We start from the raw sequence: 15179 nt of genomic DNA, 5'->3' as shown, positions 1-15179 counted from the left end.
ATTTTTCATTTCTTTCTCAGTTATTAGTACGTAGATTACTGTAGCTGAACTCCTACAAATTTATGTGAATGGGTTGCCCATTTTTTAGAAAATTTTTATATTATTTCTTAAACACTGTTGTCCAACCAAAATTTTACTTTTCCAACATATTATCTCTCTATAGTATGTCACTAAAATACGACACCATTATTCTTAAATAAGGTTTCCAAATATACTAAATTTCAATTTAAACGTAAGTCTTGTCGATGCTTACATGTCTGGTCTTTCTATTTATTGCAGTAATAAGGGAGGTGTCCAAAATAAAGGAAAGGGAGGTGTGCAATGGTTCAAGGAATGGGAAGCTCGCATTTCGCAAATGCGAGCTCTAGAGAGCTCGCATTTCGCAAATGCGAGCTCTAGAGAGCTCGCATTTCGCGAATGCGAACACCCCCTGCGGAATATCTAACCAAAATCACCCCTTTTGTAGAATTTTTTTAAAATTCATCACAAAATTGGAAATTTCTCGCTGTACCTAGCTAGCAAGGTTTAGTTTTTGGGTGATTTTGCAGGCTTGATGTAGATGATTTGTTCAGTGTGAATTGCTAAGCACTTGAATGTATTTAGTGAGCTTTTTGGCCTTGTACAATAAAATTCCTATGAGGTCACTGGTACCTCTGTATTCTTCACTTTGTGGCAGTCACTGTAAAGGTTCTCCTTTCTCTCCCTTTTCTTCTTTCTTTTTCTTGGTTGTCCCGTTGCTGTATTGGCTGTAGCTGACTACCCCTAGGTACATGACATTTCTCTCAACTAAGGTTTTCCGTGTAAAGATCGCATTCACTGAGCTGAGTTGGATTGTATTAGTGGATTGTAAAGATCTCTTATAATTTTGTTGCATTCCTTTACTACTCCACTTCACTGGCTAGTTGGACTGAGACGCAAAATCGATGGATTCCTTTATTTCTGTCTGGTGGCTTGGATGGTTCTCTCAAAGGAAAATTCTTTTGCAGCTGCATTCATATCAGGAATGTCTTTGATTGCAGGCATCATGGGTGCGTTCTTCTTTTTTCTCGGGGTACTTCATATCTAACAAAGAAATACCCAAGTATTGGCTCTTCATGCACTACTTGAGCTTGATGAAGTATCCTCTTGAATGTCTTCTACTAAATGAGTTTGGAGAATACAGAGGCAGAGGGAAATGTGTAGAAGGTGTTGAAGCAGGATGTTTGATGCATGGTGATGCATTCTTGAGAAATCTAGGCATAGAAGAGTCACAAAAATAAAGTAACTTAGTTGTGATGTTGGCTTTCATCGTGGGCTACAGACTTCGCTGTTATCTGACTCTTTGGTATAGATCTTGCAGGACCAGAAGTTAGAAGCAACTAATGATACCCATTGCTGATAAATTTCCAGGGTGACCCTTTGTATATGAAAAACATGAGGAGCAGAGAAATGATCATGTTTTGAGAGCATGTTTTGAGAGTCAATTAGGAGTCTCACAATTACCAGCCTAATACACTTAGACTTGTTATAATGCCACTGCAAAATATTCATGAAATAACACTTTTATCCTTTTAAAAATGATCAATTGTTGAGTGGCAAAAGCTATAGTTGTCATTGCACACGAGGTTTGCTGTAGAACTAAAATGTGTGCTTTGACGATATCATTTGCCAATATCACTTGAAAATATCCCTTAATATAGATCAGATTAGTGATTGACCCAAAAAAAATAATTTTTTTATTCAATAATGCACTGGCATTCTGAGCTTCTGAATAAACAAGAAACATATCATTTCTGTTGTCTTCTGCGTATTTAGTTGGAAGTAGGTGTTTTGAAGTTAATCTTGTCAAACTGATGACCTTATGTATTATATCATCCAAATGAATTAGTTGCATGCTATGCCCATGCACGTGGAAATTGGAATGCATCTTAAGCCTCTGTGCCTGTTTATACAGTGTTGATTTGCCAGTTGGTGAATCAAGTTGAATAATGTCAACTCAGATGGTTGGCAACTAATCAAATCCAAGTACATAGCAAAATATTTCTGCCTGAAGGTGTTCAAACTCAGATTGGATTCATGGGGTTTATCCTGACCTTCTTGTTGTCATTTACTACAGGAGCTCTCCCAATATTCTTGCAAGAGAGGATAATTTTGATGAGAGAGACCTCAAGAGGATCTTACAGAATATCTTCATATGTTATAGCAAACAACCTAGTGTTTGTTGCCTTCCTTTTGCAACTATCTCCTCTTTACTACTCCACTTCACTGGCTAGTTGGACTCAGACGCAAAATCTATGGATTCCTTTATTTCTGTCTGGTGGCTTGGATGGTTCTCTCAATGGCAAATTCTTTTGCAGCTGCTTCAGTGCTCTGGTACCGAATTTCATATCAGGAATGTCTTTGATGGCAGGCATCATGGGTGCATTCTTGTTTTCTCGGGGTAATTCATATCTAACAAAGAAATACCCAAGTATAGGCTCTTCATGCACTATTTGAGCTTGATGAAGTATCCTCTTGAATGTCTTCTACTAAATGAGTTTTGGAGGATACAGAGGCCGAGGGAAATGTGCAGACGGTGTTGAAGCAGGATGTTTGATGCATGGTGATGCATTCTTGAGAAATCTAGGCATAAAACAGTCACAGAAATAGAGTTACTTGGTTGTGATGTTGGCTTTCATCGTGGGCTACAGACTTCTCTATTATCTGATTCTTTGGTATAGATCTTGCAGGACCAGAAGTTAGAAGCAACTAATGATACCAATTGCTGATAAATTTCCAGGGTGACCCTTTGTATATGAAAAACATGAGGAGCAGAGAGTGTTGTTATGTCTTTAAATTAGAGAAAATACCCTTTGTATATGCACTTTTCTTGGTCAGCTCTCTTGGCGTTCCTGATGGTTCGTTAAGCCCGATTGCTTTCAATTGGATTGAAGCAAACTCCTGGTCCTATTTTCAACACTAGCTTCTTGTATGTGATAAATATTTGCATGTGCTGAAGAGAAATTGGAACATCTCTATTTTGTACTACCAGCCAATATGTTAGAATTTAGAGCTTACTTCTACTGAAAGCTGACAAAAAATAGTTTACCGAGACTTATATTGAGAGAGTTGAAAAATGATTTTAGATTTCTCATTAAATAACTCTCTATTATTAATTGAAAGTGTAAGTAATAAGTCTACACAGATTTTTCGCGACAAACCTCAAAACAACACTATTCAAATCTCCCCTAACAAATCTCAACATAACATTTAGAACTCAGACAAATTTGAACTAGTCAAAAGCAAAAAATGTGGTACAACTCTAAGAACTAGGCTTATTCAATTACTAATTTATTTTATTTTAGTGCTAAAATAAATGTAGAAATGTCACATATCTCAATATATAAACTTCTCTTGGATTAAATGAATGAAGTCCCTGTAATGTGATTAGTTGAATTATGCATCGTGTATTGTGTATATCATATTTGCAATGTTCAGTCAGTAGTTTCTTTATGAGCTCGTGCTGGTGGGCAAACCTTGAATTTGGACGTATGATTAGGCATTTGCATAGATTGCATTATCTTGTCTGACAACGGGAGCCCAGGTCTGGGCACACTTAATAATAATTATTGACCATTATGAGCATCTAGAGGTTGAAATTTCAATGTTCGGCAAAGTTTTCACACCCTTTCTCGGGGAATCTTTCACTCATCCCTTCTTTAAGTTTAACACATTTGCATCCGAGACTTTTATACTATTCTAATTATTGTTATCATAAGTAGTATTTTTGCTTTAACATGTGAAGACCCGACCAAAAGCCAAGGGAAAAAGCCAAAAAAAATGTACTGCTAGAATATAATAATTCTTCGGTGGAGACTAGGAAATTTCGTTTTGGGAAAAAAAATGAAAGATAAGTAATGGCTTCAGTGCTTTCTTTGCAACTCATAGCTGTTGAATTTTGCTCATCTCTGTCTGCAAAAAGTAGTCCAACTATTCAACCAAAGCACTTTACCTTCATCTGTTAAGAGTTTCCCTTGAAGATGGCTGAAGCTGCACTCAGTTGTGTTAGTGTAATCTTGAATAAGATACTTCCACTTACTGCCGACGAGATCAGCCGGGCATGGGGTGTAAAGAAAGACCTTCAGAAGCTCTCCAAGAAAGTAGAGATGATGGAAGCTTTGATTTCTGATGCTAAATGCAAACAATCAACAAGCAAAGCGGTGCAACTCTGGCTCAAAAGGCTCCAGTCCATAGCACGTGATGCTGAGATCGTGTTGGATGACTTCGGATATGAAGTTCTGCGGCACAAGGTTGAGAATCGGAAGCGCGACAAGGTACGCAACTTCTTTTCTTCCTCAAATCCAATTTCCTTTCGTCTAGAGATGGCTAACAAGATCAAGAATGTTAGCGCATCTCTAGAGGAAGCTTACAGAGAAGCAAATCAAATAGGGCTTCATCCAGTTCAGCTAACCATGGCATCTGCTGATCACAAAGAGGATCGTTTGACTGTTCCTTTTGTGGACGAGTCAGAAATGGTGGGAAGGGAAGTTGAGGTATCTCGAGTTGTAAGCATGCTAATTAGCTCAGACTATAAGAAGAAATTGCCTGTCATCTCAATAGTTGGGATGGGTGGCCAGGGTAAAACAACCCTTGCACAGCTGGTGCTAAAAAATGAGAATGTAACAAAGCATTTTGATAAAAAAATATGGGTTTGCGTGTCTGATTATTTCAAAGTGGAAAGGCTGTTGAATGAGATGATACAATCCCTCAGGGAAAAGAATGTTGAGACGACGAACAAGGAAGCATTGGTGACGAAGCTTCAAGAAAATCTGAATGGAAAAAGTTACTTGCTCGTGCTTGATGATGTTTGGAATGACGATCCACTGAAATGGGATGGCATGAGGAGCTGTTTGCTCGAAATAGGAGGAGGTGCTCCATGAAGCAAAATATTGGCTACCACACGTAGCGATGATGTAGCCTCAGCAATGCAAACATCTGGTGTACATCATCTAGACATCCTCTCAGATGAATATAGCTGGATGCTGTTTGAAAAACTAGCATTTGCAGACGGTGGTGCAACAAAGACTCAAGATTTGGTGGACGTTGGCAAAAGGATACTGAAAAAGTGCGGCGGCGTGCCATTAGCGATCAAAGTGATCGGGGGTTTGTTGTATTCCAAAAAGGATGCCTCGGAATGGTCGAAGCTTGAGAAGAGTGAAGTATGGAACGAGTCGACCGATATTGCAAAACGAGTCATGTCTGTCCTGAAGCTGAGTTACGAGAACTTACCTTCATGGTCAGTGAAACAATGCTTTGCAAGTTGTTCCATCTTCCTGAAGGACGCTGATATGGAAAAAGAAAGCTTGATACAGATTTGGATGGCCCAGGGATTGATTAATGATGCCAAGGGAGGAGGAGGTCATTTGCAAATGGAGGATATAGGCAGCGATTACTTCAACATATTGCTTCGGAGTTCTTTGTTGCAAGCTACTCCTAAGTACGGAATCGAGTACTACCGGATGCATGACCTTGTGCATGATCTTTCACTGCAAGTGTCAAATAATCGTTTCTTCAATACAAGGGATGGCATGGAAGTCAGTCATGATGATGAAGTTATGCATTTGACCATCCTTGGGAGTCAAGGGAAGGTGTTAAAGAATATCGAAGGGATTCCTCCAAATTTGCAAACGCTTTATTATCTTGGGGGTGATGGTATTATGCTCGAAGACATCTTGGAAAGGTCTAGATACCTTTCTGTATTAATAGTAGACTCCCTGGGTGTTACTCATCTCCCAAATTCAGTGGGTGATATGAAACATTTAAGACATCTTGATATCAGGCGAACTGGTATCACTGCTCTGCCAAATTCCATCACAAAGCTCTACGATTTGATGACCTTGAAAGTATGTTACTTGGAAGAGATGCCTAAGAAATTTGGCAATTTAATTAACTTGAGACATTTCGAGTTTTCATCTGCTATGGGCCAATCATGTTTCTTCCCTGGAATTGGGCAGCTGGCTAATCTTCGGACGTTGCCGCACTTCAGGGTAAGCCAAGACAAGGGATGTCAACTTGAGGAGTTGGAACACTTGCGTAACCTCCGAGGCGAGCTAAAAATTTCTGGACTTGAAAATGTGAGCAGCTTTGAATCCGCAGGAAAAGCAAAGTTGTCCGAAAAATCAAGCATTCAAGGTTTAAGACTTTCATGGAATGGCACGAAAGAAGATTGCGACGACAACAATATCAACAGTGTCATGGAAGGTCTCCAACCTCACCCAGACTTGAAAAGTTTAGCCATTTGGGGTTTCCAAGGTTCAAGGTATCCGTCGTGGATGGTGGCAAAGGATCACTTGACGGTACTCCTTCGGAATCTGGTAGAGATCAAGTTGAGTGGATTGGGTAAGTGTGAACAAGTACCACCACTAGGGGACTTGCCTTGTCTCGAGTCCTTAGAGATGGAGTCCTTACATAATGTGAAGCGCATTGGAGCTGAATTCTATGGTCTCCTTGCACATCTCGATATTAATGCAAGGAGCAGCGCTTGTAGCAGTAGCAGTAGCAGAAAGGTGGAACCAATAACTCTGTTTCCGAAACTGTCGAGTTTTGTGCTGTGCGACATGAAAAGTCTAGAGGAGTGGTCAGATGCAATGGTTCCCTCGGATTCTTCTTCATCAATTAAGGTATTCCCTAATCTCCGGTACTTGAGAATCGAACGGCTCCCCAAGTTGGCTGTTTTACCAGATATGGAGAACTTGACATCTCTTGCGATGTTAGAGATATGGAGATGCGGAAGTTTGGCTTGTATAAGGAATTTGAATAGCCTCACATCTCTGGAATCCTTATATTTAAATGACTGCTCTGCTTTATTAGATGCTTCTCTGGAATCCCTACGTACTCTAAGCATCTTAGGATGTGATAAGTTGAATCCTTCATTGAGTAATAATCTTGAGAAGTTGACGTCGCTCGAGCGGTTGGAAATCTTCTCTCATGACCCTGGTTGTTGGCCAATTATGGTTCTCCACCATCTGGCCAACCTCAGATCGTTGACTCTCGGTGGCTTCTCTGACGACCTTGATCATTTCCCGTGGCCACACTCCATCACCAATCTCGTCTCTCTGGAGCGTCTTGAATTGCGTGGATGGCCAAAAATCACGTCTCTCCCATACCAAATTCAGCATCTCTCTACCTTGAGGACGTTAGAGATAGGGGAGTTTGAGGGGTTGGAAGTACTTCCAGAGTGGATGGGTAGCCTTCGGAATCTTCGAGAATTGTGGATTGTTGATTGCTCTAACCTCAGACAATTGCCCTCTGCAGAAGCAACACGACACCTCACCAATTTAAATAAACTGTATATCGACACCTGTCCTCTTTTAGCAGAGAGATGCACCAAAGGAAGTGGCGCAGAGTGGCCCAAGATTGCACATATTCCCCTTGTTATCGACTAGGGAAACAAACCCCACTGTAACTGTAAGTAGTTAATATTTCCAATGTTCTTATTTAATCTCTACTTATTCGGTTTGTTTAGAATTCTATTAGTACTTTTTTTTTTTCTCATATATAATCCCCGGAAGGAAAAAGGAAATAAAAAACGCTACTGCTTCCTTTTAAATTGCCATATCCTTCTTTACATTTTCTTTTCCGTAGATTCTTTCGTCCTCCTCTTTATCATTCTTTTTTTTAAAGGGTCAGAATCAAGGCAACTCATCCATCTAATATATCTACCGCACTTCTTATATATATATCTACCTCACTGACTTACCAAACCCACCATAAATTTGAGTAAAATATTGGCTTGTTTACAGATTTGTGATCAAGTTCAAGGATTTGTTATGATTAGGATGAATGGCCTTAGATTGGTTCCCAACTTCCCATGGTTCAATCCCTGGCTCCCTTAATGGTTGGAAGAGCGAAGATGAGGGGGGTTTAGTGTGACAGCCCCACCTCCCCCTAAGGCGAACCAGAGGGTTCGGTGGGCCGCCTGCCCAAGTCTCGTCGGGACTCAGTCATTCACTACAGTCCTCAAATAAATTACAATATAAGTCACAAAAGAAAAATTCAAATTCAAACCATACATGAGATAATCCGTCCATTCACATGAATAAGCACTACAAGCTCTTTCTTCGCCTCGAGCCCTGTGGAGGGGAATAAAATAGTTTTGGGGTGAGCTAAAATCTCAGCGAGTAACCAATAAAATCAGTAATCAAATCAGTTTCATAATCGTTCATTTCAATGATGTTATGAATCAGAAATCCAATGTACGTTTATTGCTCTCGTGAGCCAGTGAAATCATTGCACCTAAACACCCAACGCTCAAACAGATCCTTTAACGTTAACAGTAAACAGAGAGAGGGAGCCCCTTTTTGAGCTCCAAATAAACATGAACAGTGGTAGAGACGTTGGTGTTCAGCACAGGACTTCCCAAGTACTCATTTCAAGCCAAATCATGTCATGAACTCACATGCAAGCACGCATGATATGCAATTGAATAAATAATGCAAGAAAACGTTCAAAAGTAACTTTGGAACAGTTTGGAGATTACTCACTTCACGGCTCATAGTCCTCTTCCACTATAGACAATTTCATGGATCGAACTCAAGTCCTTCAATTCCAGTTCAAAGCAACCAAATACTATCAAAGTTCGGACAGCATTTCCCCCTCACTTTCTTTATTTTCCAACCTACAAATATTCACCAAATTCATAACCATCAACCACAATTGCACATATAGTTCGTAATCAATAAACATATCCAATTAGGGCCACAAAATCCCTCAATTAAAACCAATTAGAAGCTTATAAGCCAATCTTGGAAAAATTCCCAAATTGAAACCCTAAAACCGGAATTCATACCATAAGCGGAAATTTTCCGCAAACAACCACAATTAACGTATAAAGGGTCCATTTAACACCATAACAATCCATCAATTCAAGACCAATTCATGCTTATCATATAAAATCGGAAAAATGCCCAATAAATCAGAAATTCACCATAACTTCCTTCAACCCATGAAATACTCCACAAAATAACATACATGACCACCACAAACCATTAATTAACCAAATATAGAACAAAAGGGAACTTGTTTATCCAACTCACCTCAAGTTCAAGAAAGCTATCAACTTAGCACTCCCCTTCCAAAACCAATCCATCAAAAGCTTTAAACCACCATAATGAGCCCTTGTATGAAATATTTTCCAAAACCATCGGTTAAAACCCAAGATTTGAGTAGAAATTGAAGATGGAAGAATGAAGAGTTTTTCTTGTTTTTCTCTCAAAGCTCACGGATGAACCAAGGAAGAAAGTGAGATATTTTGGCCAAAATGAGATAAGAAGGAAGAAAAAGGCAGCCAGTCAAAGTTGACTGTCGGGGATGACGTCACAATCCGGCCGGATTTCCGGCCGGATTCGAGGCAAAGGCTGATCCAATTTTTTTCAAACCGGCCAGCTATCCGGCCAGAAACTGGCCGGATTTCCGGCCGGATTTGGCCCCTTTCACATTTCCAATTTTTTCTTCATTTCCAAGTTTAAAAGCTGCGTTCCTTCGCTCGTCCAACAAAGTATACAAAATGAAAACCCTATTTTTTTTTTTCGGGGCGTCACATTTAGTAATAAAAAGTAACACTTAAGAGCAAGTCTTGAGAATCTGAGTGTTTAAAGTCGTTGGGTCCATCCTTTTACAGGTCCAAATATCACATGACAGATAAAAGTTACCTTTGATCAAATTGGACTTAAAAAACATCCCCTTTACTTTTAGTACTCAAACTTTAGTGCTAGACTTACCAGATTGTTAGGGAACGCATAATTACAAGCAGCTTATATGCCCAAGTTTCTGTGCACTTAGTATAACGAACTAATTGTTTCTTAACTCAGTTGGTTTATGAATTACCTAAGGTTACATTACTCTAACACTCCACCTGAGAGAATTATTAATGTTTTAGATTGGAACATGGAGATGCATGCTCTTGTTGTAGTAGAAGTCTAGATATCCAATTATCTTTCTGCCTATAACTCTGGTCCCCCCTTAGCCCTAGTTTAACCTAAATATACATAGATATCAGTTCTTCAAAATTAAAGATGCAATGCTGCGTTTGTATAACAGTATGCTGGCACATGAAGAAACCTCGGAACTCCCTGAATGCAAGAATTTGCTTTGCACTTGCATATAACATTGTACGGTGAAAGAAATTTTCCCATGTAATTGTAGGCAGGTGTGGCGAATGGTTTTGCTAGTTCTTAGTACTCACGACTACAAGGCCAAGTTAACGTACGGCTGAATGCGACTAAAGCACATTGGGCACCCGAGTTCATTTCTTAGAAAGTTGTATGCAAAATCATTGTTGTTTCATTGGAAAATGAAGGAAAAGGAAAAATTGGGGGGAGGGATGGGTTGGGTGGTATGGGGGGAGAGTAAGTGAGAGATTCCAGGTTCGAGACCTCCCACTTACACCCAAAGAGGAATAAAACAAGGAAGAGTTGAAAGGAAAAAGAAGTATTTTCCTCCATATGACTAAAAAACTTAAAAAAGGTAGTGGTGAATACTGAATAGGTACATATCAAAATTATGTCTTTATCCTACTAAGGAATCAAACCTCTACTTTCTTGTATAGAAAACATACATAAAAGAGAATATAACTTTGTTTCCAGGAAGTCTCTTGAGTACTGTGTTATTGGAAACTCCCATTGGTGATGTCCTCTTATCATTTCTTCCTTGGCTTCAATGAATAAGTTCTGACATAGTGAGTTTTTCATGCAGCTGGAGCCAGAGTTTAGGCCTCCAATGTCTGAAGTTGTGCAGGATCTCATAGAAATGATACGGAGGGAATCTCCAAACAGATCAGATGGCAGCTGACTGAGATTATCAAACAAGAAATGGTGAATCAGTTACTCTGAAGCTGCAAAACAGACAACATTTTTTTGGAAATTGACTTGGGATAAATGATCAGGAACCAACCATGAACTCGATTCGCGTGCTAACACTACTCTCAATTCTTTCATCAAGGGGGCGCCTGGAAGAAGGTTGCTAATGAGTAGTTCAACAACCATTTGGTTGTCTGGTAATCCTGATTCTTGGAATTGGTTAATTATCGACATTCTAGTATGACTTTTGCAATGTGTAGATCCACTTAACCCAATTGTTTGATAGGTATTATTTAACATTAATTGTTGATAGTTAAAATCATTTAGCTGTATCTTGTTATTGCTGGGCTACGCCCATTATTTTGTATGGATGTCTGGGGGCAGTGTTGAAAAGCCCTATATTGTACAATAATTAGGGCCTCTAGTTATAGTGTGTTTTGATGATGATACCAAATTTTGTTCATCTGAGAATGAAAACTATTGCAATTATGTCAAAGGTGGTTGTGCAAAGTGTGCTGAAAAGGGCAAAAACTACTACTATGAGAAGAAAAAGCTGTTGTCAGATATTCCTTCAAACTTGCAAGTAAGTCATGTGACCCAAAAATTGGATCCATGACTACTGTTAGTGCCCTCCCGGGTTAGGATCCTGTTTGTCAGATTTCTCTCCATTGGTCTCCCCATTTATTCATATATAAATTTATATAATGCTATAAAATTATGTAATTGTGTCATTATTTTTCTTTTGATCTCTAGATCAATATTTTGAATGTTTGATTTACATGGAACATTTGAGCGGTGAAAAATGGATAACATTAGGATAAAATTTATAGTGATTAATTAAATGGCAAAACTTGGTCAATTTCATGTGAAGTTTTTTGTGTAACTAACATAAGTAATGAAACATATTATGATGAAAGTTGATTTTCAAAAATAATTTTTAAAATTAATTTTATTGAAGTGTAATCAATAATGGAGAGAGATTCTCTCCAATGGAAGAGGAGTTTAATCTGTACTCTTCCAAGACGAAATTTTAATACCATTCATGAATTGTGGGACAAGAAGAAACTTTAAAGATACCCCAAAAAATTTGCTAGCTAGTAAATTGGATTACTCAGTTATTGGTTAATGTGTGAAAAGAAATTAAGAAACTTAAAAGAAGAAAAATTATGTTAAAACACACAATAACCAAAGTAAATTAAGCTAGTAAAAGAAATTTGAACAACCAAGAACACAACTTCTACGTGGAAAACCCCTATATTGATTTTGATTTTTGAGGGGTAAAAAACCATGGCAGGAACTGTCTCCCTTTCTTAACTGTGGAGTTAATTAGGTAGTTTTAACAAGGCAAAAGTTGCCGAATTCATGACGATCTTGTCCAAATGTTCAAGTGCAACTTCTTTCTCCTCTTCTTTTTCTTCAAAAATTTTCAAGAAATTAATCATGGCCGCTTTTCTCAGCCGTGACAACATCTAGAACAGCTTCAAACATCTGAACCGAGCAGGACAAATTTATGGGCTGCAAAGATAACTTGTTCTCTTCTTGGCACTGACGTAGTAGAGAAGAAAGGTAGGAAAGAGGTATCACATGTTTCTGGTTCTCTTTCCCCACGTACACAGGAATGAATCCACAGGGAAGGGAACTGTTTTGGTCTCTAGACTCTCTACTATTTCTAAATTTTGCAGATTCTGAAATTAACTCAAATTGATCCGCTTCCACAACACTTGATTTTATCCATGCATGTATACGAAAAATACGGACCACACCAGTGGACAATTTTAAACATTAGCCACCTTCATTTTACCTTCTTCTGACTTTCGAACTGCTCGGCAATGCAAAGTTGCAAACAACTTCTAAACTACGTAAAGAACTGATCATGCTGATGAACACAAGTACACAATGGAACGTAACAACGCTGTTCGCTCCCTGTTAAAACCACAAAGCGGTTAATGTCTTGTTAAGTAGAAATGGTTAACTGGTGATGTCAGCCTTTTTTCTCTGGTGGAAACTGAAGAAGAAAAGGGCAAAATATACTTTACGTAAGTATATATAACCTCCTCATGTGTCAAAATGCTAATGCTAATTGTAACACTTTTCAGGCCAAATTAACTGTGGCAGCATGCCATGTCCTGGCATAATTCGGTGATAGCTTCTAGTGCGAAATTCAGTGATATCTTCTTCCATAAAAATTAAGGAAACTGAAGTTTCTTGTGTTCAGTTTATTTAGCACCGTAAGTGTTAAATTGCAAACTCCGGTCTCAATGCCGGTAAGATTGCTAATGTAGAATGTTATTTGGAGCATTAGACTCTTGTGATTTATGAAATAATAATAATATGTTTTGATACTTGGGAAAAGACCTAATTCTATATTTGTGGAGCTCCTCCAGTTGTGTTGTGGATGGAAATTATACAACCAAATGCTTCCATGGGAATTGATTTATTTCCATTCAATTCAGCAGATGGGAATAAGTTGATTCCCAGGCCCTCCACGTTCATGGGTGGTGCCGTGAGTCAGTACTTTCTTTATGAACATGTGCTGGTGGAGACCACGATTTGGATGTATAGTTAGGCATTATCTTGTCTGAAAGCTGGAGCCCTGGTCTGGGCACACCTAAGAATACTTTTGTACCCAAATACATCAACCAACTTGTACAGTTTTTTTTCTTTTTTTTTTTTTTTGGGGTAAAACCAACTTGTACTGTTTCAACTCTCAATTAACATCCATAGATTCAATTATTTCAATGGTACCCACAAGCCGTGTGGCCCTGAATTGGTCGTTGGATGTCATCATTCGTCTTGCTTGGAGCAGTCCTTTTTAAGTTTTCCAACCTATTCAATTACTAATTTATTTTATTTTAGTGCTAAAATATCTGTAGAAAAGCCACATATCTCAATACAACAAATTCGATCATTATATAAACTTCTCTTGGATTAAATGAATGAAGTCCTTGAATTATGCATCGTGTATTGTGTATATCATATTTGCAATATTCAGTCAGTAGTTTCTTTATGAGCTGGTGCTGGTGGAGACCACAATTTGGACGTATGGTTAGGCATTTGCATAGATTGCATTATCTTGTCTGACAACTGGAGCCAGGTCTGGGCACACTTAATAATAACTAGTAATAGTTCACGTGATTGTAATATTTTAAAATATATTATATTTTATATGCTAAAAATTTTTTTATGAAATTTTGGTCATTAATAATTTAATATCATAATATAGTATTTTTATATTATTTTTTTAAGCTAATTACTTTTAAAAATTTTATGAAATGAAAAGAGACAGAAAACATTCCAATGTAGTTGACATATCCCTTAGGATTGAATTTGAAATCATGAACCAAATACTTTTTGATTTATAGCTTGAACTCTAACATATCAAACATTGATAATATCATGTTTCACCAAAATTATTGTATATTCATGACTCTATTGCATATAAACCACAATCATCACAATTTTTTATAAACGAAGAATATAATTAAGTTAGAAAAATAAACATAACTGTAATTTGAATTCTTTGTATTATGTTAATTCTATTTTTATCAATAATGGAGTATAAATGATCCACCAAATAAAGTTTTTTTGGCTAGTGCATTCTAACAATTGAAATTTTATAGATAGAGATAGTTGAAGTTTTTCTATTTTCCTTTTCTTTTATTCATGTTTTTAGCACAATCCAATGCGAAACAAGAGCACAAGTCTACTTTTTCATATGAGCACAATATTTTTGGTTTTAATATTAGTTTTTTTTAATGATCATGAAATTGGAATGAGAATTGTGGCTAATTAATAATTTTAATATTAGTTTTTTTAATATATTGCAGTGTTTTAGTTTTTAATTGCCAACTTTTAATCCATAACCGCTATCATTATTATCAATTATTGGAATGTATTAAATCTGTCTAATTACAATTGTCACCATAAATGAAATTTACTTAATTTTAAAGTTTTTCATTTCATAACCGCCTCCATTATTCACTAATATTGCAATACAATAAATATATGTAATCATTAGAACAATAAGGGTATTTTGGATATCATTTTCATTTTATCATTCTACATTTTACATTTACTCTTATTATAATTCTTATTTTATCATTGGAGATGGTTTTTGACTTGATAGATGGATTTGGTTTGCTCAAACCAATACAAATGAAGCATTACTATATTATTGTCAATAACAAAAATGTTTGTCTTCTCCTAGATATCAGTGATTTGGATGTTGTCTTTGGTATTATTTGAATTGTATTCTCACTTTTTAATTCATTTGCTATTTACTTTATGCCATTTTATAAATAGTTTTCAATTTTATTTTAGTTTTTCTTGTTTTGATCGGTTGCTATTAATGATAATAGTGGTTTG

The 15179-nt window shown here is 37.3% G+C and overlaps 2 protein-coding genes across 2 annotated transcripts; both read left to right on the top strand.

The window, feature by feature from the left end:
• The first annotated feature begins 3692 nt into the window (after window positions 1-3692).
• Window positions 3693-4898, top strand: LOC113687562 (putative disease resistance protein RGA3). The gene has a single exon (XM_027205146.2). The coding sequence runs from the start codon at window positions 3999-4001 to the stop codon at window positions 4896-4898; it is 900 nt and encodes a 299-aa protein (XP_027060947.1). The 5' UTR covers window positions 3693-3998.
• Window positions 4899-4943: 45 nt separating this feature from the next.
• LOC113687561 (disease resistance protein RGA2-like) lies at window positions 4944-7403 on the top strand. Its single transcript, XM_027205145.1, has one exon. It carries the CDS (start codon window positions 4944-4946, stop codon window positions 7401-7403), a length of 2460 nt encoding a protein of 819 aa, XP_027060946.1.
• The last annotated feature ends 7776 nt before the right edge of the window (window positions 7404-15179 follow it).

Source organism: Coffea arabica, chromosome 5e, assembly GCF_036785885.1.
Source record: "Coffea arabica cultivar ET-39 chromosome 5e, Coffea Arabica ET-39 HiFi, whole genome shotgun sequence".
Taxonomy (NCBI): domain Eukaryota; kingdom Viridiplantae; phylum Streptophyta; class Magnoliopsida; order Gentianales; family Rubiaceae; genus Coffea; species Coffea arabica.
Note: the sequence above shows the minus strand (reverse complement) of the source record. Positions and strands in the feature narration are given on the sequence as shown.